Here is a 25,148-nt window from a genome sequence, read left to right on the forward strand (position 1 = left end):
ACAATCAGTTCCTCATTTTCTATATTTTCACAGGCCTATTTCAGCCCCTAATGCTGGCATTAGCATCTTTTTACTATACATATAATCAACAATTTGGTGGGTTGGTCTTGGCCTGTGCTACAATCAGTTCCTCATTTTCTATATTTCACAGGCCAATTTCAGCCCCTAATGCTGGCAGCAGCCTCCCTCTTCTGTTCTCGTCCAGAGCCATTGTCAGTTCAGCGAAGAAACGTGAGAATTTACATTTTGATATGTAATCCACCGAGTGTGTTTCCATTGGAGCCAACAAAATGGTTCTGGACATGAAAGAAGAAGTAGGCCACCACTAACGGTATATGCTTAAATCAGCCTTCAGATTTCAGCAGGCTTATTTTGACCCTGTGTTGCTCTAGCCTTAAAGGAATCAATGAGAACAGTAATGATTTAATGTAGTATAGGTTATATAATATAGGTAACAGCCATTTCTGTCCTCTGAACTCTGAAGTTTTAATGTTATTGCTGCTCTCTTTTTTCATGTCATTTTTCTTTTCAGGTCTATTACTATTTGTCTTCAGTTCAGATATAAAACAACACACAATTAAAAAATGTGAAGACTAAATACATCTTGTCTTCAAATTTTGTCCGCTATGCTAAAGGGTATCTTTAAGCTGAACAACGGAAGTGCCTATATATAAATACAGCCTTGATGCTGTGGTACTTTTTACCCCAGGCTTTTGCATTTGTTCCCTAAAGCACCAGCCCCAGGGAAAAGAACGGTGAATTTGCCTTTTATTGCCCTTTAATCTACTCCTTTGTAAAATAAAACTGTTATTTAGACTATTTCCAATGCTATATTTTGGGGTTGATTAAGATTTTGTAACCTTTTCCATTCATTTTCATGTATATTTTAGCTCAAGCATGGGAGAACATGCTGAGTGCCTCAATCCAAAGTCCAAATCCAAATAATCCTGCTGAATACTGCTCAACTATTCCTCCAATGCAGCAGGCACAAGCTTCAGGAGCACTGAGTTCCCCACCTCCCACCGTCATGGTGCCAGTGGGAGTGTTAAAACATCCAGGAACTGAAGGTAAGGCTTGAATTTATTAAATTTTTTAATATACTCTCAGGAATCTGAGATTATCTGTAAAGTAACTTCATGTAATGCAGGACAGTAAGGAGGTAAATCTACCCCATGGTTATTAGCGCCATAGTTTGCTCATGGCCAGTAGAGCATGGCAACCAATCGGCAGTTTGGATTTACTGTGATGTAAAGGCAGTTTGGAAAATTAAAGCAACATCTGATCATTTGGGCAAGGCGAACTTTGTGACACGTGCTTATACAGGTGCTTTTCCCTTTTCATCTGAAAGTGTGTCTTGGCCTCTGCTGTAATAGCATATATCATAGTAGGCTAATAAGGGCAGGAGGTTACACCCATACTGGGTCCTTAGGTCTGCAAATACTTTCAATTTGGTTCTAAAGATGCTGATGTACAATTTTTTTTTTTTAGAGGTAAAAAAAGTAAGGGAAGAATTTTCATGGGAAGAGCATGGTCTGGAATTGAAAACCGATAATATCTGGTAATATAGTATGGGACCTGTTATCCAGAATGCATGGGACCCAGGATTTCCTGCACAAGGTTTTTTTTTCCTTCATAATTTGAATCACCATACCTTAAGACTACAAAAAAATGAACATCGTTTACAGTATATCTTAATATGTTCTAAGGGGCAACAATTCATTTTTGTTCCTTTAAAGTGGCTGTTCCCCTTTAAATTTAATTTTAGTAGGTTATAGATTGGCCAATTCTAAGCAACGTTTCAGTTGGTCTTCATTATTTATTTTGTATAATTTTTTAATTATTTGCTTTTTTCTTCTGACTCTTTCCAGCTTTCAAATAGGGTGTCAATGACTCCATCTACAGGACAAATGCTACGCATTTATTGTAATTTCTTTTTTTTTTTATTACTCCTCTTTCTATTCAGGCCCTCTTCTATTCATATTCCAGTCTCTTATTCAAGTCAGTGCATGGTTGCTAGATTAATTTGAAACCTATCAACTGGATGGATGAATTTGCAAACTAGAGAACAGCTGAATAAAAAGCTAAATAACTCAAAAACCACAAATAATAATAGACAAAAACCAATTACAAATCAGTCTCCAATTATCCCTCTCTACATCAAACTAAAAGTACAATTAAAGGTGACCCCTTTAAAGTATACTTTGTCTTTAAAAGAGTTAAGAGTTGGCCATATGCATAAAGATCCACTTGTTTGGTGAGGTCGTCTATTGGTCATCTATATATTGGGCTGATCCCGTTTGGCCCTCAGGCCAATAACTGGAGTATAACAGAGACCTATGCAGGCTGGTCAGGAGCTGAATGCATTAACATGCCAATGCAGTCCTCATCTAACCAGTCTGATATCTCCTTGATTTTTGGCCAGGTGCATGTAAAGGAGGCCATCAGGAAATGCCCCTACTGGGCAGAGAAGCTGCTTACTCAATATGAAGGGGTCAAATCGGCAACTTTAATCTGACAGTGTATCGCCATCTTTGAAGTGGTGAGCAGCAATGAAAAATTCCAGACCATATTAGCTCAGTAATATGTTTCATTTGCCATAATTGTTTGGAATTAATAAAGAATTGTCGTATTGAACTGATAAGAAGCACAATGTGCACCACCTTTGAAACTGATTGATATGTTCTAAGCAGTGTAATCCTTATAATTTATATGTATACATATTTGGCCCTTGTATTACTGTTGCATGGCTCACAGCATTGTTTGGCGTCACTGAGTAAGACCGCTTGCTTAGCAGTGGCATTTTCAGTTAAGGTTATAGTCAATACATGGGCTTTTTTTGTAGACATTAAAGGGGTTAAATTCCTTTCATTCTGCTAATTCCGGCCTCTCTTGAGGTGTGTCATTTTAGCTTCCTGAAAATTCCTTTGTTTTGCTTTAGGTCTCCGTTCATTTTTATAAAATTGTTGCCAGTTTTTTTTTTTTTTGAAATTCCCTTTTTCTCTGTAATTATAAAGCAGTACCATACCTCCCAACTGTCCTATTTTTAGAGGAACAGTCCCTCTTTTGACAGCTCAACCCCGCTGTCCATTTGTACTGGGAAGTCCTGTTTACCTCTGCCCCGAACAGCCAGAAAAAAAAACTAAGTTTCTAACTTAATTGGCTTTTGGCAGACAGCCCAGAACAGCTGAATATAAGATACTTTTGTAACAATTTTGAGATAAGCAAATAAGTAATTGTAACAATATAATATAACGGGTCCCTTGGGAAATGGTAGACTCACAGCTTAAAGTGCAATTCACCTTCATTAGCAAAACTGTACTAACTGAAAAAAAACACAGAAATATCTTCAAACTTTCATAACCTGCCAAATTTTGTAAAATGAACATGGTAATTAGGGGGTATGGCCACAAAAATGGGCGTGGTCAAAAAATTCTGCACGCTAGGCGAGCCAACTTTTTTGTGCCTCTTTTTATTTCCAAAATGTTGGGAGGTATGCAGTACCTTGTATTTGATTTAACTAAGCTGCATCAATCCATATTGGTAATGAAAGAACCCAATCGGGTTTTTGTAATGTTTAAATGTTTCTTTAGTAGACTTAAGGTAAGGTGATTCAAATTAACAGAAAACACTTTATACAGAAAATGCCAGGCCCCACTCATTCCAGATCACTCACTCTGGCAGCCAACTATTTTTTTCAGCTGTTTCCTATTTCCACCCTATGTTTAAATGCCATTTGTATAGCACATTTAACAGTGTTTACATAGAATTGTTGTATGAGGGGGCATGTTAGAGCAGTGACACACATACACAGAGTTTTGTCATCCATATCCGGACAACAAAATGCCTGAAAATGTCCTGCCATTGGGAGAGCATTGCAATCACTGTAGGTATGACAAATTGTTTAAGTACAGGAAAATTATCCATTTTTATCCTGATTGTTTTAAAATGTGCATGCTGCAAGGCTTATCAGAGATTCATTTAGATATGTTTTGCAGACTACACTGGTTCAAATGCAGTATGCATTCAGCAATACACAACAATAAAGGGCTGCATAGAATTTAACACAAGTTTGCAAATTCCAATTTTGGCAGATGGCAACCCGCTGTTGCACAGATTTCAGCATAGCCCTGTCTAGTATATTGACCTGCCAGAATTATACAGAATGGTTCATTCTTCAGGAAAATAAGATATACTGTCTTATGCACTTGAGGTTTATAAATCAAGACTACTTATGCTCTTAACGGGACTAAATGTGAATCCTTGTCACAAATATATTTTTCCCCTACTTCTGTAGGATTTACATGGGCGAAAAGTTGAACTTGATGAATGTGCCTTGTTTCAACATCAACTACTATTTAACTTGTGCATACAGGGTATCTTATTGATATTTTAGTTAGTAAAAGTAAGCAGCGAGGAATGTCCCAGTGGCCAGATTATATGAAGTATGGTGAAATCTTTTTCTCTTTTAGCTAATGGATAATTTTTTATCTTGACCCGGTTTGTTGTATTTTGATTCCTTGCCTCTCTACAGGGTCACAGTCAAAGGAACAGCGCCGTGTTTGGTTTGCTGACGGAATATTGCCCAATGGAGAGACTGCTGACTCTGAAAAAGCAAACGGTACTACAGTGACTGCAACACTTACTGTGTCACATACCAACAATTCCACATCTGCAGAGGTGAGGATAGTTAACAAAATAGTTTTTGTTTTCATGTAAAATATCAATTTGGGCTAATTTATGCAATTCCAGTAGCCTCAGGCCTTTTCTACTAATTTGTTTCTCGTGGCAATTTAGCATCTATGATTGTAAGTAGTATCCAATCAGAGATCACACTTTTTTGATGGTTTTATTTATGATTTACTGTATTTTTAACTTTTTAAATGTAAACATATAGAATGAAAAGCCAGAAGTATGGTACAAAAAAAATAACTGTTCATTTGTCAAGCATTTTAAACTCACGTGCCTTTTATGGTTCCAAAATGGACTGGGTTTTGGCAAAATCCGAAGTAAGTTATCAGTTCTCTCATATCTAAAAACAATTTGTAATGTCTATTGTGTTTTGTAGTCTGAGAACACTTCTGGCTTCTGTGGCAGTATAACTCAGGTTGGAAGCGCAATTAATCTTATTCCAGAAGATGGGCTTCCTCCTATTCTAATCTCTACTGGAGTAAAAGGAGGTATGTTACACATAAACCACCTTGACTGCTAGCAAAGGGCATAGCTTGCCTTAACGTTGCTTGGAGTTCTTCAAACTTTTGTCATTTTAAGGGCTTACACAAAAGATATTCAGTTAAATACAGACACTTCAAAACAATATATTAATACCAACTTCAGTCAACAATAAGGGAAGTCCCCCCACTTGGAGAAGTCCCCCCAATTTAGTATGACTCACAAGAAAAGTGTGACACCCTTGGGAACACCTTGAGATGAATTATCTTGGCAACAAGTATGTCTTATTTTAGATTCGTCTGTTTGTTATATACAATGTATAAGCCTGGAAGAAGGCCTGTTGCACAGGATCTATTCATAGTTGGCACTTAAGTAGATATTCACTACAGCCTGTTCTTCTACTAATGTCTTGTAGGCCTTGTGCACTGTAATTTTCTATTTTTATTTACTGTTTTGAAAAAAAAAAAAAAAAACTGTGTATGGATACTTGATTCTTTCTGCCCATCTCAATTTATTGGTGTCCTGACCTGTAGGTGGTTCACTATGGAAGGTCACATGAACTCACCTACTTATCTTATTACGGTCAGAAAAGCATTAGCCACTGACTCCTATTAGATGACCTTCCTTGATGTTCATATGCTGCATCAGTAAATGTGGTGGTTTCTTATAATTACTGATAATATATTGACCTGGTGTGACTTTAGGTAAAGTTTTTTTTCCTATGAAATCCAGTTTGTTCTTTAGGCCCTTATTCTAGATGGATATTTACGGGATGCTTGTAACTGTGGAGTAAGAACTCAATGCCCACAGGTTATGTATCTATGTTATCTGACTATAAACTCAATAGCATTTTTAGAACAAATTATATTTATGTGAGGGGGTGGTTCTGAGGAGCGGAGGCTCTAAGCTGTGAACAAACCGTACTGTTCAAAATAGCCAGCTTTTTGCTATACTGTGCATGCACACCCAGCTCAGTACTGCAGTATTCCAGTAGTTATCGACTAGGAAGTTTTCAGTGAATTGGATCACCAGCCTGGGCCTCAAGGAAACTTAACTAGATTAGTAGGTGTTATGTTTTGGGCTTCTGTACCAGCCCAATGAAACTACAGCTCTTCAGCAGTAAAGATCTGTGTCTCCAAAGATGCCCCAGTAGCTCCCCATCTTCTTTTCTGCTGATTCACTGCACATGCTCTGTGTTGCTGTCATTTAATGAGCTTAGCGACCTACAAGATACTGAACATATATCATAAAAATGTCACAATATAGCAGCTCAGAAACCAGCACAATTAACAGCAGGATTTAATAATCAGTCCTGTAGCATCATCTTATATGACAGGCAAGCATCATTATCTGCTTGATGATTTATGATGACCCCTAAGCTTAGCTCAACAGCTGTTAAAAGCACACTGTGCATGTCACGGACACTCCTAACAAAATCCAAGATGGGAAACCTGTGACAACTTTCAAGGCCCGGATCTTCAATCCTATAGAGATGCTGAACCTTTAGGCTGGTTCAATAAGTTCAGTATATAAAATGTTATTTCTAGCCATATTCAACTGGAGGGTATGGAGTGCCTAACAATGTGACACCCCACAAAAAAATGATGCCGTTCCTTCTCAGAACAAGAACTGTTTGTTCTCTAGCCTAACCTCTCAACTGTAAGAGAAAATATGTTCTAACATACCTGATGTTCTAGGTAAAGTTAGAAATCATTATAGTTCCTATGCCTGCAGTAATTTAGACCACACCCCTACTCTAAATCCCTGCATATCTATCTAACTGTCTTTCTATCTGTCTGTCTCTGTCAACATCTGTCTATCATTAAGACTATGAAGATTTTCATTCATCCAGGTCATGGTTTATCCAGCATAGGTAAATCTAAAACAACTGGACTTACTGAGTAATCATTGAAGACGTTTCACTACTCACCCGAGCAGCTTCTTCGATTGAACTGAAGAAGCTGCTCGGATGAGTAGTGAAACGTCTTCAATGATTACTCATCAAGTCCAGTTACTTTAGATTTACCTATACTATATATCTATCATTAACTATCATTCAAAGGAAAAAACTGAATTTCTGCTTCCATTAAAAAAATGTGACTTTGTGTCCTACAGATTACGCAGTTGAGGAGCGCCCTTCCCAGATGTCTGTGATGCAGCAGCTAGAGGATGGAGGACCAGATCCTTTGGTTTTTGTTCTAAATGCAAATCTTTTGGCCGTGGTTAAGATTGTGAACTGTAAGTCTTTACGCTAACGAGTTCTTTTGGAGTATCTCTTAATATTTCCAGTAATGTTCAATGGTAATTTCCATTTAGGGCAGTGTAAAATACTGAAATGGTTAAAATGAGAAATCTGTAAAGGAAGGTGCAAAGACTGTATGCCTTTGTTTAGTCCATGACAGTAAATCTTTGTATTTTTGTTGTTTGGGTGTTTTAAATAAAATCCTAATCCTGTTTGTCATAGTCATAGGAAGCAATTATTTTTTTGTATCTACTGCTATGCTGCTTCATCTGCAGTGAGGTCTGTCAGAAATCAAGACTTTTTTTATATGGCTGTTATCACAACAAATGTGTAGAGGAGAACAAGGTGCTCCAGAATTAAATGTAAAGTAACTCACCATACAGTGAAAGTGGTCCGGGTGCACCAGCCCCAGATCCCCAGCTTTAGGGAGAGGTACAGCAGAAGATAAGGAAGCAGAGCTGTCCGGCACTCAAACGGATCCACAGGACCAGAGATATTCAGTTAAAAGATATTATTAGTAGAAAAATTAAAAATATATTTGCATCTCCATCCACCCTACGCGTTTCGCACCTTTTAGGGTGCTTGCCTCCAACAAGCATTTGCCTGCCACATCAGTGCACACATAAAGTTTTTTCACCTACTTTCATCTTGCCTAGGTCACTCTCCCATATAGTTATTTATATTATTAATATTGATGTATGTTGCAATATTACCCTCTCCGTACTGATCTGTTCTATTTTCCCATTTTCTGCAGATGTTAACCGGAAATGCTGGTGCTTTACTACAAAGGGAATGCATGCAGTGGGGCAAGCTGAAATTGTAATCCTATTGCAGTGCCTGCCTGATGAGAAGTGCTTGCCTAGGGACCTGTTTAGCCATTTTATTGAGCTGTATCAAGAGGCACTTGCAGGTATGGAAACCAGAATTCTCCCTGGAGCTGAAACAGTGTGCACTTGGTTGGGAGAAGCCTGCAGAGAAAATTATATTAATGTTGTTAGAGCATTTTATATAGTATGAGTATAAAAGCCAGTACTGATTATATTGTTGATCTGTTTTGAGATAGATATATATATATATATATATAGATAGATAGATAGATAGATATATGTCACAAATCCTATTGCACAAACCCCTTTTGTAAGAGAACACACTCTCAGGACTTAACGGTATATACAGATTTTAAATAATTTATTAAAGGCAAAAGACTGATGTTTCGGCAGCCTTAAAGAAGTAAGTCATCTGTTTAGGTTAAGTTTATACATCTCTGGAACTCCGTAGGATAATTTATTCAGAGTGAGTAAATGCAGTGTACTAGAATAAACCTTTCTTTCAAACATCTGCTTTAGGCCTTCGTTCCTCTGTCATTTGACCTTTGGTTCTTTAACCGAAATACATTTTGTGATTTGTAGGTAATGTAGCGGGGAACCTGGGGCATTCCTTCCTGAGCCAGAGTTTCCTTGGTAGTAAGGAACATGGTGGATTTCTTTATGTTGCACCAACCTACCAGTCCCTCCAGGACTTGGTTCTTCCCGCAGAGCCTTACTTGTTTGGAATCCTTATTCAAAAGTGGGAGACTCCATGGGCGAAAGTGTTCCCCATACGTCTTATGCTGCGTTTAGGTGCAGAATACAGATGTAAGTAGAATTGTGGATTATTTTCTTTACTAAAATGACAACTGCTACTTTGTTTTTCTTGGTAGTCCATTTATGATGTTTGCTGTAATTTTTATTTTAACAATTCTTTTATTAAATTTTAATGTACACATTTTCACAGTACATAACAGGTTATAGTTTGTTATTGTACAAAATGTGTAACATAAATAAACATAAACTGCACAAAAAAGAAACTAAAAAACCCAACATTGCAGTGTCATTAATCTCAAACTTGCATGTGGTTGCCATCTGTTCTTCCTTCGCATGGCATCATAGTTCTAAGATCTTGAGTAAATACACTTTTAAGACCATTTGTAAGTCTGCTGGACAGTGCTGGCATCTGGGAAACTTTTGTCTGATTTCAGGGTTCATTTTATGTAACCTGTGGGGTGTGCAGTATATGCAATTGGGGGTATTTTAGTTGAGTTAACTAAATAGTTGGTCTCTAGAACATCTTCCCATTGTTCTGGGGTAAGTTGTGGGATGTCTCACTGCCATTTGGTGCATAGTTTGGATAGAGATGTGCTTCCTGCTAACATCAATCTGGTGTAAAACACCAAGACGGACTTCTTGAGTTGCTCAGTGTGTTTCTATATCTCTCGGGGATGTGTCTAGGTTTTGGGCTTTGAATTGGGCCCCCATTGCATGCCGCAGCTGTAGGTATCTGAAGAGAATTTTATTGGTGAAGGAAAAGGTCTGTTTCAGCTCCTGGAAGTTTAGTAGTGTGCCCCCTGACAATATATCCGAAATATATTTGACATTATAGCGTGCCCATAGCTGGGGGTCTGCAGTTGTTTTCAGCTGTATGAGGTTTGGGTTGTACCACAGGGGAGTATATTGTGAACAGTGTGTTTGGGGTTTTGGGAATTGCTTGATTGCTATTTTCCAGCCCTGACTATGGTTTTTATTAATGGGGTTGCCTTTTTGGTGTAGGAAGTTTTTAAGCTCCTCTAGGGAGCCCAGGATTTTTGCTTCAACTAGGGTGGCTGCATTGGTAAGCAAGGGTGAGGTCCAACTCCAGGTCACTAAGTTGTGCCACTAAGTAGTATGTATAGGGGTTTGGTGCAGCCAGCCCCCCTCTTTTTGTTGGCAACCAGATCTTGGGTTGCTCCAGTTCTCAGATCTATTTTCCAAGTATTTTAGGATAGGGTTAACATTGAGCTCCATAAATTTTGATAGGCCCGGGTGGATCCAGATTCCTAGATATTTAAATGTGCTCACCCAGTTCAGTTAATTTGCCTGGTTGGGGGAATTACAGAGGGGTGGGATGGGTCTATTGGGACAATTGCAGATTTTGTCCAGAGAAGGTTGTGTGGCCATTGATGATGTTTAGTGCATTTTGATAATTCATTTAGTGCATTTTGATAATTCATGTATAATCCAGCAAGCGGGCGTGCTAAATTTCTTTGCATGTTGTTTATATCACCCCCCCCCCCCGGTATTCCATCTAGGCCAGGTGTCTTCCCTGCTGGGAGAGCCGATATGGCAGATTTGACTTCCGACGGAGTGATGGCTTGTGCTAATTGTTGGTAGATCTGTTCTGGGAGTGCAGGGAGTTGTATGGATTCTAGGTAGTATTGGAGGTCTTATTGGGTTATTTGGAGTTTAGATGTCTGTTTCTATGTTTCTGAATATAATTTTCTAAAAGTCTGGTTGTTTGCTAGTAGTTTGATATTGAGACTCCTTATTGAATTATTTTTTGACATTGTTGACCGCACATTTATTTTAAAGTACCTTAATCACACAACCTAATTATACAATCTATTTGTTGATTCCTGTAACATCAGTTTTTTTTAACAAAATGATCTACCCTTCCTCACAGCTTCTTTGGTTTTTCCTACTGTGAGATGGGGGTCAGTGACACCAGCAATATAAATAAAAAAACTAGTGCTCTCTGAGGTTACAATTCTAACAGGAACAGGGAACAGAAGCACCTGTTTTGTTGCTTACACATTTTTCCTTTTTACCTTATAGTGTACCCGTGCCCGCTCTTCAGTGTTCGATTCAGAAAACCTTTGTTTGGGGAAACTGGACACACCATCATTAATGTTCTAGCTGTGAGTTTTCGTGCCCTAAAATTAAATGCATCTCGTGTAAGACATATTTTGCTCTAAGTATATTTTTGATGGCCTAACAAGTATCTCTGGAAGTGGCATGTGGCTGCCAGATTTATCCACCACACTCACTTGTCTATAAAACAGCTTTACGTTTAGATGTAAACAAATTATCAGTGTTATTATTTGACTTTTAGAAGATTTTTCTCTAATTTTATGTTGATGGAAGAAGCTGTATAGCATCTCCCACTTAACACAGATCTGATGTTGAATTTATTTCTGTATTTAACAACTTATGACTGTTATTGCCTGGTAGTGTTTTTGCTTCACTTGATATGAGTCACAATATAGAAAAAAATTACAAAGAAAAAACCTTGTAAGTCTTCTTATATTTCTTCATTCCTCTGACCTTTTCTTTTCTCATTTTTAGGATTTTAGAAACTATCAGTATACTCTGCCAGTGGTACAGGGCTTGGTGGTGGATATGGAGGTCAGAAAAACCAGCATCAAAATCCCCAGCAATAGATACAATGAGGTACAGATCCCTAAGGTTGCAACAAGCCCTTTTAAGTGTGTAGTGTATTTATTACATGTATTACATGTATATTGTACGTATTGTGTTCATCACAGCTGTGCATTCCTTTGTCTGTCAATGCGTGCATACTTACTTATTTAGTGAGGTGTGCATGTCTATGAAATTTCAGGAGTCCTGATGTTTCAGTTGGCTTCTAAGTGAAATTCTTAACACAGGAGTTTGTTCATGTGTCTGCGTCATTTTCCTCCAAGTACTCCAAGTTATCTGGTTACTATTTCTTGTGTAGTGTTGCCCAAGAAGCACAATCTATCTACAATTGCAACCTGAGCCGACAGGCTTAAAAGAAAGTGTTCCTTTACCTAATAATAAATTACTGATAACCGAGAAATATATGCTACAGATAGCATCACAGTCTGCATCCTGGATATTAACTTCTATATTCTGTTTTTTGCATCAGACAAAATCTGTTTTAATTATGACATATAAGGGCAATTATGTCATTCTTACCCACAGATGATGAAAGCAATGAACAAATCCAATGATCATGTTTTGGCCATAGGCGCATGCTTCAATCAGTTGGCTGACTCTCACCTTGTATGTGTGCAGAATGATGATGGTAATTACCAGACCCAGGCCATTAGTATCCACAAACAACCACGTAAAGGTGAGCAGGCTATAACCTACTTGTCTGGCATTACCAGGAAAGTTAGAGATTCTGTGGTAGGAAACCATGTTTTTTCTTTTCTTTTTACAAAATACATATGTTAATAGCACTCCTCCAGCAAAGTCTTGCATTGAAATCAGTTTTTCAAAAGAGCATAGAGATTTTTTTTAAAGGTGTTGTTCACCCTTCAAACAGTTTTTCCAGTTCAGCTGGTTTCAGATAGATCACCAGAAATAAAGACTTTTTCCAGTTACTTTCCATTTTCTATTTGTGACCGTTTTCTAATATTAAAGTGTAAAGTTTTATTTTTTACCTTCTAAAGCAGCTCTGGTAGGGGGTTCACAGACACTTGAACTGTCCTAATTTGAGTTCAGTTGATATATTTATCTTTGTCCCTGCTGAGCAGAATCCCTGAGTTTCATTAAAGGCAGCTGTTACAATTGATACAATAGTTGCTAATATTCCACAGATACGGATGAGAAATGTATCAACTAATTGCATCAACTAAATGTAGCAAATTGTAACAGTTCAGAATGCTCCAGGACCACTGAGCTGCCAGACAGAAACACTAATATTAAACTTTAAACTTACGTTTCGGGAAACTGGTAAAAAAAAAATAAAAGATGGAAAGCAATAGAAAAAAGTCAATGTTTATGGTGAACAATCTAAAATCAACTGAACTGAATACAGTATTTGGTAAGGTGAACAACCCCTTTAATATTTAATTTTGAAATCTGACACGGGGCTAGTCATGTTGTTAGTATCCTGGGTGCCCTCAGCTATGTGACTTGTGCACTTGTGCACTGATAAAATAAAGTCACTCTCTACTGCTGCACTGAATGTCTAAGTGCTATAACTCCCCTCCACCACTCCCCCTTTTTAATACAATAATACAATTACACCCTAACATTCATGACAGAATCCTTTTAACAGCTTTGATATTTCATGGAGTCTTCTTTTATAATTGTAGTGACTGGAGCCAGCTTCTTTGTCTTCAGTGGTGCACTAAAATCTTCTTCCGGATACCTGGCCAAATCCAGCATAGTAGAAGGTAAAATGTAAAACCTGTGTTTCATGACATTTACCAACAGGATTTGGCAAATTCACAACTGTGTGGCATGACACATTAGTATAGTATACGTATAGTGGTATAAATAGTTGGGTTATTTAGGCTAAAATGAATGGATTCATCAAAATTTTGCCATTGTGCAGAACATTTTGCATGATTAAGGATATGATCAAATCCTTTGTGCTTTGGTCAAACCCTTAAAGTCATGTGAATTGAATGCTCTGGGCAAATGAAAGTTGGTTAGATGGTGCCTTTTGTTTATTTTTCTAGAATTGATTTAAAGGTTTAATTAAATTAAAGGTTTAATTATTACATTGATATACTTTGTTTTGCAAATGTAAATATTCAATAAATACCCAAGTATTAAAATTGTGAGTGTATTGTCCACTGCATGATGCAAGCTTTTCTATGTCCCAGACGGTGTAATGGTTCAGATCACCGCAGAGAGCATGGATGCCCTCAGACAGTCCCTTCGGGAGATGAAGGATTTTACCATCACATGTGGAAAAGCTGATGCAGAGGAAACACAGGAACATGTCTATGTCCAGTGGGTGGAAGATGACAAGAATTGTAACAAGGGGTAAGAACTTTGAACCCCACCAATAAATCACTAATTACACCCACTCTTGTTAGGGTATTCCATAACCCCAATGCTCTTAAAATGACCCCTCCTAAGCTGATGTGGAAAATACACTTTCCTTTGGCCCCATTGGATGGTCTCTTGCCATTTGCACAATCCTATAAGCATAAGGTGTTATTAGAGAAATGTTTCTGTTGACCTATTTATTTGTACGCGTTAATGGTAGCCCCGCTAAGTTGCTTTTTTTTAGGAGAATAATCCTAAATTTTCAACCCTTCTAGTTAGAGCATACCTTCTTTTTAATTTGTTACCCATGTCTGTGTTTTGTCCAACAAATAACAGGCAATCTTGTGCTTGTATCTCTTGAATTGAATGCTTCTTTTAAACATGTCAACATTCTCCCATGTCTGGCACTGAGGCTGCAACCAAGTGTATTCTACTCTGTTATTCCTAAATCACGTTCCAGTACTAAATTGCCTAAAGCGATCCCTTACAAAGTATTTCTAGCTTGTTTGTAACTAGGTGCATTCATTTATCCCCTTTGAACCATCATCATAATAAGTAGCAATAATCAGAAGTGCAGTTTATATTAATAGAGTTTCCTGTAATGTAGAAACTAGAGCCTTCATCTCTATAATTCCATTCACAAGCTACACAAGATATACATATTGTCTCTTCATTTACATTCTTATGAGTAATGCAAGAAGAGCAAGGAAAGCTGTTTAGGAGTATAATGTATTGCCTTAGGAGAGCCTTTACTTATGTCTTTTGTTGAAGTTATGCATTTTATTCATCATTCCACTTGAATTATATTGTGATTGATGTTTTTATGTGAACAGAATCAGCCAGCAGAATCAAACTCTAACCCTATTTCACCTTTGTTCTTTGCAGAGTTTTTAGTCCGATCGATGGCAAATCAATGGAGTCTCTGACCAGTGTCAAGGTTTTTCATGGCTCAGAATACAAAGCTAATGGAAAAATCATTCGCTGGACAGAGGTATACAGTGAAAAAGGAAATTCATATACATATATTTACAGTTGTGTTCAGAATAATAGCAGCTTGTTTTAAAAAAGTGAATAAAGCTCAAAATCCTTATAATAGCTTTTATTTCCATACGCAATGGCAACACTGCACATTCTATTCCAAATCAAAACATGAAGACAAATTTATCAAATTTGTGTTATTCCTTTACAGAAAGTGAAGAAAAGGGAATATTAGGCTGTTCCAAAAAATAGCAGTGTCTGCATTCTTCTTTACAAACTCAAACATTAACTGTATAAACTGAAAAAACGTTTCAGGATTTTTCTTTTCTTTGAATTACTGAAATAATATTTAGTTGTATAAGCAGTGTTTCTGAGAACTGCTGCACTTCTGTATTGTAACCAATTTTTGGCACCTGAAGAAACAAGTAAGGGTAACAAGGAATAGCCTGTGAGGCAGATTAACTGCTCAAAATAATTGAATGCTTACGCAGCATGTTTCAAACCTACTGCCACTTAGTCAAGTGTGTAAGCATTAAATTATTCCCAGCAGTTAATCTGCCTCACAGGCCATTCCTTGTTACCCTTACTTGTTTCTTCAATTGCATTGTGGCAGAGGCACATACAAGGACTTGTCAAAAACCTTACGGCTTTGTGTTCAAGGGTACCAGTCACATTTGTGTATAGTTTGATATTTCTGGCACCTGTTACATTCCACAGTTCTTCTACATTTCTTGGTTTTGCCTCAGAAACAGCATTTTTGATGTCAACCCACAAGTTTCTATTGGGTTAAGGTCCAAGGATTGGACTGGTCACTCCATAACATCAATCTTGTTGGTCTGGAATCAAGATGTTGCTCATTTACTGGTGTGTTTGGGGTCATTATCTTGTTGAATTTCAAGGACATTTCCTCTTCAGCATACGTAATTCGGCAACACGTATTGAACATGTATTGGAACTGATCCATGATCCCTGGTATGTGATTAATAGGAACAACATAAAAGTATGAGCAACATCCCCATAGCGTGATGCTTGGACACCATGTGCCATTGCCTTCACAGTGTACTGTGGTTTGAACTCAGTTTTTGGGGGTCGTTTAGCAAACTGTCTGTCGCCCCTAGACCCAAAAAGAACAATCTTGCTTTCATCAGTCCACAAAATGTTGCACCATTTCTCAATGTGTTCTTTGGCAACTTCAGCACGTCTTTTTTTCAACAAATGAAGCCTCTTGCCGATAGCTTGGCTTCACGTAGGTGTCTTCTAATTGTAACAGTACTCACAGGTAACTTTAGACCTTCTTTGATCTTTCTGGAGATGATCATTGGCTGAGTCTTTACCATTTTGTCTAATCTTCTATCCATTTGAATGGTATGTTTCAGTTTTCTTCCAAGTCTTTCAGATTTTTGTTGCCATTTTAAAGCATTCAAAATCATTTCCTGCACTTTTTTATATGTTTTCCCCTCTCCAATCAACTTTTTAATCAATGTACACTGTTCTTCTGAACAATGTCTGGAATGATCCATTTCAGAGAGAAATGCACTATAATCAGCATGCACAACTTTTGCTGCCTTCCTTCCTTCAATAAGGGCCATAATTGACACTTGTTTTTTCACAGAATGGATGCGCTTACTAATTGAACTTCACACTGCTATTATTTGGAACAAGCTATTATTATTTTGAACACTGCTATTATTTTGATTACACTGAATCAGCAGCATGCATGTCACGACTAGGGTTGCCTAGCCGGTAAAATACCTGCCAAGGCCGGGGCCGGTATTACAAATTTACCAGCAATGTAGCTGCCGGTAAATTTGTAATACAATTAAAAGGAGCCCTCGGCCTGCCCCCAATCCCCTGGAATTTACCTTTTCTTTACTTCTTCAAACATCCGTGGCGCGACCCGTCCCAGTTCCAAAGGCAATCAAACTGCAAAAGGTTTATATCAAAAAAGATATATGTCCCAAGGCCTCTTAGTGTAAAAACAAAAATAATTTATTGATATTCACATTTAAAAAAGTATTCCGTACATACTACCCCACATATCCCACCTTACGCGTTTCGCACCCTCCGGCGCTTAGTCATAGGTGATTAAATGTCAGCCTTACTGGCCAAAGCATTAAGTTGACCTGTCTGATCTGTGCACATAAGGTAGTTCAGATTTCTTGCCAGCAGCATTGAAAATGTTTGTCTGCCGCCTGCCAGTATCCTAGTGCGTCATAGAGAAAGCTATGATCTATATTAGAATGCAAATGCTGCTGAATTCAGTAATTAAAGGATCAGTATAAATGTATATACACATTATTAAAGCATAAAGCACATAGTAAAGCTTAAAATCAATGTTTTGTTTTTAAATGTATTTTCCGCAGTTGCTTCATAGTTACTAATGTTTGATAAATCTGCTTTTTGTTAACATTAGGTTTTCTTTCTGGACAATGAGGAGCAACAGAGTGGCTTGAGTGACCCTGCTGATCACAGCCGACTGACTGAAAATGTGGCCAAAGCCTTCTGCTTAGCACTTTGCCCACACCTCAAGCTACTGAAGGAAGATGGAATGACCAGGTTGGGTCTGCGGGTGTCACTTGACTCGGACCAGGTAGGAGTGTGAATGCAAGTCAATAAATAAAATAGTTATACAGTATATATTTGCAATTTTATTTTATATTGTAACCATTTGGGCTATATTTAGGCACCAAACCTCAGCCCGTCCCCTTCTCTCTGCAGTCTGCACATGCTCCGATTGTCCTGTAGTTCTGCACATGCTCCCATTGTCCTGTAGCTCTGCACATGCTCCGATTGTCCTGTAGTTCTGCACATGCTCCCATTGTCCTGTAGTTCTGCACATGCTCCCATTGTCCTGTAGCTCTGCACATGCTCCCATTGTCCTGTAGTTCTGCACATGCTCCCATTGTCCTGTAGCTCTGCACATGCTGCCATTGTCCTGTAGTTCTGCACATGCTCCCATTGCCCTGTAGTTCTGCACATGCTCATTGTTCTGTAGTTCTGCACATGCTCAGATTGTTCTGTAGTTCTGCACATGCTCAGATTGTTCTGTAGTTTTGCACATGCTCCGATTGCCCTGTAATTTTGCACATGCTCCGATTGCCCTGTAGTTTTGCAACATGCTCCGATTGTCCTGTAGTTCTGCACATGCTCAGATTGTCCTGTAGTTCTGCACATGCTCAGATTGTCCTGTAGTTCTGCAAATGCTTTAAAACTCAAATCGAGTTTTTAAAACTCGAATCAAGTTTTTTAAACTCGAATTGAATTCAATTCAAATTTGATTCGAGTTTTCGGGTTGATTCTATGCACCCAAATTTAGGAAATTAGATTTTTTTAATAAATTTCGAGTTCAAGGGATTTTATGGCAGTTTTTAAAAACTGAATTCAAATTCAGCCTTTGATAAATGTGCCTCATATAGTAATGTCTTATTAATTAGAGATGGGCAAATAAACCAATAAAAAGATTGTAAGATTAATTTTGCTTCTTTTGCAGGTTGGATACCAAGCCGGAAGCAACGGGCAACCCCTGCCTGACCGATACACCAGTGATTTGGACGCTGCGTTGGTACCAGTGATACATGGAGGCACGTGCCAGTTAAGCGAAGGACCTGTCAGTATGGAGCTGATATTTTATATCCTTGAGAATATCTCCTAGGAAAGACATATGTCTCTTCACAAACTGCCATCGCCCAAACCATTTGCACTTTAACTGCAAAAGATTAATTTTTCTTTTCTTTTGCCAACACTAGTATTAGGTCAGGGTGCGAGAGGCGGACACCTGAACTCTTAAACCTTCTATGCATTTTCAGCAGTAAGGAAAAAGCTGCAGCTGGGAATTTCCTGTTATTATCCCCGTGTGAGACCAAGTGTTCAGTGGCACTGACTGTCCAGCTGTACAAAGTTCTCTGTAGTGCCAGGGGGAGAGACATTCGAGTTTAAAATGAAAACTCTAAATACAATCAGGAATCTCGCTCTGACCTCATTTTCATCATCACTGCGACTTTTTTTCCTGCTCGCGTTATTTTCTTCATCTTACTCAAGTTTACATTGTCACGACCAGCCTAAGCCTTGAATCCTTTCTCAATGATACGACCCGTGCATGGCAAGGAGACCTTTGTTACACAGCCTGCAATCAATCACTACCCACCCCACAAGCATGAATCCAACGTTTTCCTAACTGCTTGGCTCTGCTGTAAAAGGGTCAGCAATATTATTATTATTTTTTTTACAGTTCACAAATCTTTTGTCTGTGTCTCTGATGGCCAATTTGCGTTGCCCAATCTGTAGCCTCCAGAGAGCAGGATTCCACCCGTCATGAGAGAATGTATGTAATATACAATCTAATTGTATGGTGTTTCTATTGAAATTTACAATTTGGAGCTTGAAGCACTATACAAATTATTTGTGTTTCTACTGACCCCTGTTTGGCAGTGCAATGCAAATGCACTGACTCTATGGAAGGCTATTGAGTCTGCAAGATCATATGATGTACCAAATGTTTCTTCTTGGAGCCATCCTGTTGTCATGCAGTTATCTGCTTGTTAAAGGGGAACTATGGCAAAAATGAACATTTTAAAATAAGCTTCATCCTACTGAAATAAGAAACTTTAAATCAATTGAAAACTCTGTACTGTTTTTGAAATAACCAAGTTTATTGTCAAATGAATGATCCAATATATGTTATAGGTGAGGCTCCCTTTCCTAACAGATGAATTAGAGCTCACTCAAATAACTGATTCCAGTACAAACAAAATGTAACAAAATAACTGTCTTTTGCACAAATCCTGCACGTAGAAAGACATGATGTCTGGTGATTTCAATAGAGTGAGCTCTAATACATCTTCTAGGCAAAAGGAGCCAGGGTCGGACTTGGGCGACGGTACACCGGGAAAAAACCCAGTGGGCCCTCTGCTCTTGTGGGCCCCGCCAGCCCAGATCCGCACCCTGCACGTCTGTAGCTTTTCCTGCAGTGCGCGCGATTGTGCACATGTGCATATGCGCTGTGCCGCTCCACCAGTGAGTCAAGTTTCAACCCGCCTCAGGCCCCCAGGCCAACCCTGAAAGGAGCCCCCAATAACATATTGGATCTAAAGGCTCCCATACACGGGCCGATAAAAGCTGCCGACAGACAGTCGGCAGCTTATTGGCCCTTGTGTGGGGCCATTTGACAGGCTTTCCCGATGGATATCTGGCCGAAAGTTAGCCAGATCTCGATCGGGCAGTTTAAAAAATCCTGTCGGATTGCGGCTGCATCTGTGCGTGTATGCAGTTTCCCTATCCGATTGCCCGTATCTGATGCATTATGATCGGATTGTTGGGCCTTAGGGCCCACGAACAAATGAGCCCGATATCGCACACACTTCAATGTGGGCATATCGGGGAGAGATCCACTCATTTTGCGACATCACCAAACAAGCTGATCTCTACGTCTATGGCTTAACTGTCAATGAATATCTGACACCCAACTGCTGCACGAAGAGAGACTGAAGAGAAACAGACGTTGAGAGATGAATAGTTAATTATATTTAGAAAGTTACTTATTTCAGTATGCTGAAGCTTATATGACATTAAAATGTTCATAATAGTTCCCCTTTAAGAAATTCCATCCTTAGTGACAGATCTACCTAATTGCTTACAGGAGAAACACCGCTGTAGTGAGAGAGATTTCATGGCAGCATATGATATGCTCACAGTCATAGAATGCAGTATTTTAGTATGGGGTTTCCTTTACAACTCTTAATTTCAGCTTTCCTGTAGCCTTTTTTTAATATATTTAATAACTAATTTATTTTTATAGGGAGTCCGCTGCCTCTTCTGATAAGCTAATGCATTGCCTTTCATCCTGAGCTTTTATTTGTGTTCCAATGTGGTGCAGGATTTTATTAGAAGCTATACATAAGGGGAATGTGTATTGTTGGCCCAGAGGTAAGGCAAATCATACCCGACATTCTCATGAATTGGACCAATACAGTGTTCTTTAAGATAACAAAGCCAGTAAGTAATGTATAGTAAGCTATGTGTTTTGTATAGAACTATTATGCTGACTCACAAAAAGGTGTCAGTGCTTCAGTATTAGGGGGCACAATATGGCAGCAAAATAAGAGATATTTTCTATCTTTATTAATAAGTGCAGCCCAGCAACAGCTTCCTAAAGTGGGTCACAGCCCATTCTTCTGTACAGTTATTGGCCAACACTTCAGCCTTGGGTAACATGCAGTAATATTAAGGTTTCTGCTTTACTGAACCCATTCAGTAGTTATTTAAAAAAGTATATATTAGTGTCTGGTGTATCTCTGGAGTAGACTTAATCCTTACACTTGCTCCTATAGAAGGCACTCAGTCATGAGATCTCTAGTCTAACCGTCTTCATGGCATTCAGAGCCAAAGTGGCTACTCATAACTGTTATTTTTCATACTGGCAGGGGGGCCTGTAGTTCTCACCTATATCTTTATACTCTAACGAAGGCTACTTTGGAGTAGTTTTAATACAATTTTACAGAACCTTACATAGTTCTGATTTTATTTTCACAATGTTCACATCTTTCTATATTTTAACAGTTCAGTGGCTTGATTTTATCTGCCTTTTAAATTCTTCATTGCTGTAGAGGGAAATTTTTTTTAAAAATGTAGGTTTAAAGGAACAGTAACACCAAAAATGTAAATGTTTTAAAGGAATGGCAATATAATATACTATTGCCCTGCACTGGTACAACTGGGGTATTTGCTTCAGAAACAATAGTTTATATAAACAAGCTGCTGTGTAGCCATGAGGGCAGCCATTCAGGTTCTGAATAATCCCATTTTATACTAGGGATGCACAGAATCCAGGATTCGGTTTTGAATTTGGTCATTTTCAGCAGGATTCGGCTGAATCCTTCGGCCCGGCCAAATCGAATCTGAAGCCTCCATATGCAAATTAGGGGCGTGGAGGGAAATTGCGTGACAAAACAAGGAAGTAAAAAAATTTTCCCCTTCCCACTCCTAATTTGCATTGCAAATTAGGATTCAGATTCGGTTTGGTATTCTGCCGAATCTTTCGTAAATGATTTGGGGGTTCAGCGGAATCCAAAATAGTTGATTTGGTGCATCCCTATTGTATATTACAGAGCTTATTCGGTATATACTGTGTATCCTGAGCTTGAATGGCTGCCCCATGGCTACACAGCAGCTTGTTTATATGAACTATAGTTGTGTTTCTGAAGCATACACACCAGTTTTACAAGTGCAGGGCAACAGTACATTATATTGTCATTCATTTAAAAAACTTTCATTTTTGGAGTTTCTGTTCCTTTAAGCCACTTCATTATATTTTCATGAAGAAGTGAGTCTTGTTGGTCTGTAACCAAGATGTTTCTCATTTACTGGTGTGTTTGGGGTCGTTGTCTTGTTGAAACCCCCATTTAAAGGGCATTTCCTCTTCAGCATAAGGCAACATGATCCCTTCAAGTATTTTTATGTATTGAAAGTGATCCATGATCTCTGGTATGTGATAATTAGGCCCAATATCATGATGCTTGCTTTACACCGAATCAGCAGCGTGCATGTCATGACTGTTGGTTTTCTATTACTCTATTACACCTTCTAGTAAATTATTTGCCATATAGAAATATAATTTCTACCAAAAACAGTGATTGATCAGGTTAGTGATGTCAAACTGCTATTATTCTGAACACAACAGAATATTGTATTGTAAAATGATTTTGCTATGTGGACTGCTATTTTCGGAGTATGGAAATTGGTTTACATCTCATTTAAAGTAACTATTTCAGCTTTCTAATTGCTCTTAGAAGTTTGTGTTGTGCTTTAACTCTTTCAGACTACCCCAGCCAGCATTAATGTAGAATACTAGCCAGCTGGCAAGTCTTCCATTGCAACATAAAATATTTCCTATAGACAGCTCTGCTATAAACAACATTACACTTTGATGTCTTGCAAACGTACCTTTTTTTTGTTGTAATCTTGAAGAAAATGTTCATCCTGGTGATCTCCTGGAGTATGATGGAGAAAAGCAGGGCCCACCAACACTGCTTGAAATATTCATGTACTCTTTCCTTTTTATTAATATGCTGACGGACAGATTGTTTTTTTTTTTTAATGGCACTAAATTACATATCCTTTGTAACTGTTATTGAAGAAAAATCCTCTCTATATAAAATAGACTGAAGCACTTGTTGTAAAATAAGGAGTAGCATTATTATGTAGCAGCTGCCCCAATCCCTGTGTAAATAATCTGCCTTAGTAAGAACATATTGCTGGAGAGGAAGCGAAAAGGAGAGTTTATTGGTTGGATTCAATCAGATTTAATTAAGCTGTTTCCTATATAAGTTTATTATATAACATAAAAAAAAGTTTAAAAAACAGCAAATCAGAAGTAGCGACTCCTAGGTGACACTACAGAAAGTTCTAGATGAGGAAGCAGGACACAAGGGGGTCATCCCAAGCAAACACATATTTGCGCTACTCATGGTGTATAAGAGCATCAGTCACATGGAGTGGTTTATTTCTATTGTGATTGGCTGGCGGGGCTCGGCTACCTACACGTCTACATTGGCCAGCCTTTCAGTTACATTGGGTTGAAAAAAAGATAAAACCCCTCCAAATGAAAACCCAGCATCCATACACACACCCCTCCCTACTTTCACATAAATGCTATATACCCATATCTATACTAACTATAGAGTTTAGTATCCCCGTAACACAGGATATATACAATAGATATATTTTACAGACCTAAATGTGACTTTCTAGTAAAGGCCTATTACAAGCTCCAAATCTGGCGTGCGGTGTAGAACTGTAATCATGAATCATTGACACTTCCAGGTGGGTAAATATTTGAGATGGGTGAGAAGCAGTGCTGGGTATTGGGTTTGATTCTATCCCAGGGTCTGTTCTACAAGGAGTTTATATTCTTTCTATGTCTGAATGAGTGTTCTGTTTGTGCCCCTCTTTTTCTCCCCACAAACACATACAGGCAGTTAATTTTCACCTAACTGAACCCATTGTTGCTTCAATATGTTGACAGTACAGTTTCCCTTTAATTGGCATCTTTTGTATTTTATTGCCTATATGGTTTTCCCCCTTTACTCTTCATCTTCTCCTTTGATTTCAAAACTGCTCAATGGTTGCTAGGGTGATTAACTCATAGCAACCAGATAAGTTTATATAAAGCTTGAGAGCCAAAGAACAAATGTTAAAGAACCCCTTCAATATGAAAGAATGGAATTTAATACTATTTCAGTGTGTCGGGATTTACTGGTAGTTCTGGATATAAAGCGTCAGTCCATGTGTATTGTATATTTATTCCAGACTGTGGATGACACTTTATATCCCTGAAAGCAGTAAATATAAAGTGTATATACTTGTAATCTATCACCTGGCTGTTGTCACTCACGACCTGCTTGTGTCTAAGCTTAGTTGCTTCACTTGAGCATTGTTCTATGATAGAAAACGGAGAGGGTGTGACCAGTGGCTAGGGTTAAATACAAACACGAATCACCCCTTGATTTTTATCCTTCTAATTCCGGTGGAGGTCTGACTACAGTCAGTATTCAAAAATTTCACAATATCCAAAGAATAGAAAAGAACCCCCACTAGAACAGACTAAACTCAGGCAGTCACAAAGTATTATTGACACACTTATTTATAGTTAGTTGAATAGACACTTGAATATGCCACTTATTAAATTGTTATAAAGTGCTGTGCAATAAATTATAAAGTGCAGTGCAAGGATTATTAGTGAGGAGCTTGAAAGACCAAATTTCTTCTTTCCCACAATATTATTAGACAATTAATAGTGATACCAAATTGATCACCAATTTCTAAATTACTAGTAGTGCTAAAAAAATTATTTAATAATTATAATTGATTGACTAAAATGAGAATATTGAATATATTAGATTATAAAGTGCTACAGTGCTAAATGAATTTAGTAGTCCTTCCTAATTAGTAAGGTTCAATTCGTTAAATAACTAGACTGCCATTAGATAGGATAAAAATAAGAAATTAATTAAATCATTGCTCAAATTCATGAGAAAAGGAGGAAAATGAAAAAAGAGAGGGTGGAGTTGTCCCAAAACTACTACCTAATTTGTTCTATCCCTAGGATACCACAAAGGTGGAGAAGGCAGAGTAACCGGGACTGTGGTCTCGTGATTAACTAAGCCCTAAGCTGATTTGAGAGACTACGATATCCTATAAAACCA

General features: G+C 38.1%; 1 protein-coding gene across 1 annotated transcript in view; it reads left to right on the plus strand.

Annotated features, from left to right (window-relative positions):
- Positions 1-19,606, plus strand: part of zfyve9.S (zinc finger FYVE-type containing 9 S homeolog) — a 36,709-nt gene extending 17,103 nt beyond the window's left edge. The window contains exons 5-18 of the mRNA XM_018260905.2: positions 891-1,067; positions 4,532-4,677; positions 5,066-5,177; positions 7,285-7,407; positions 8,166-8,321; positions 8,821-9,045; positions 11,038-11,120; positions 11,548-11,652; positions 12,166-12,316; positions 13,287-13,367; positions 13,803-13,965; positions 14,857-14,962; positions 17,363-17,539; positions 18,440-19,606. Coding sequence (XP_018116394.1) covers positions 891-1,067; positions 4,532-4,677; positions 5,066-5,177; positions 7,285-7,407; positions 8,166-8,321; positions 8,821-9,045; positions 11,038-11,120; positions 11,548-11,652; positions 12,166-12,316; positions 13,287-13,367; positions 13,803-13,965; positions 14,857-14,962; positions 17,363-17,539; positions 18,440-18,601 — 1,967 coding nt within the window. The 3' untranslated portion in view covers positions 18,602-19,606. The remainder of the gene's footprint in view (positions 1-890; positions 1,068-4,531; positions 4,678-5,065; positions 5,178-7,284; positions 7,408-8,165; positions 8,322-8,820; positions 9,046-11,037; positions 11,121-11,547; positions 11,653-12,165; positions 12,317-13,286; positions 13,368-13,802; positions 13,966-14,856; positions 14,963-17,362; positions 17,540-18,439) is intronic.
- The last annotated feature ends 5,542 nt before the right edge of the window (positions 19,607-25,148 follow it).

This window comes from Xenopus laevis, chromosome 4S (assembly GCF_017654675.1).
Source record: "Xenopus laevis strain J_2021 chromosome 4S, Xenopus_laevis_v10.1, whole genome shotgun sequence".
NCBI classification, from domain to species: Eukaryota; Metazoa; Chordata; class Amphibia; order Anura; family Pipidae; genus Xenopus; species Xenopus laevis.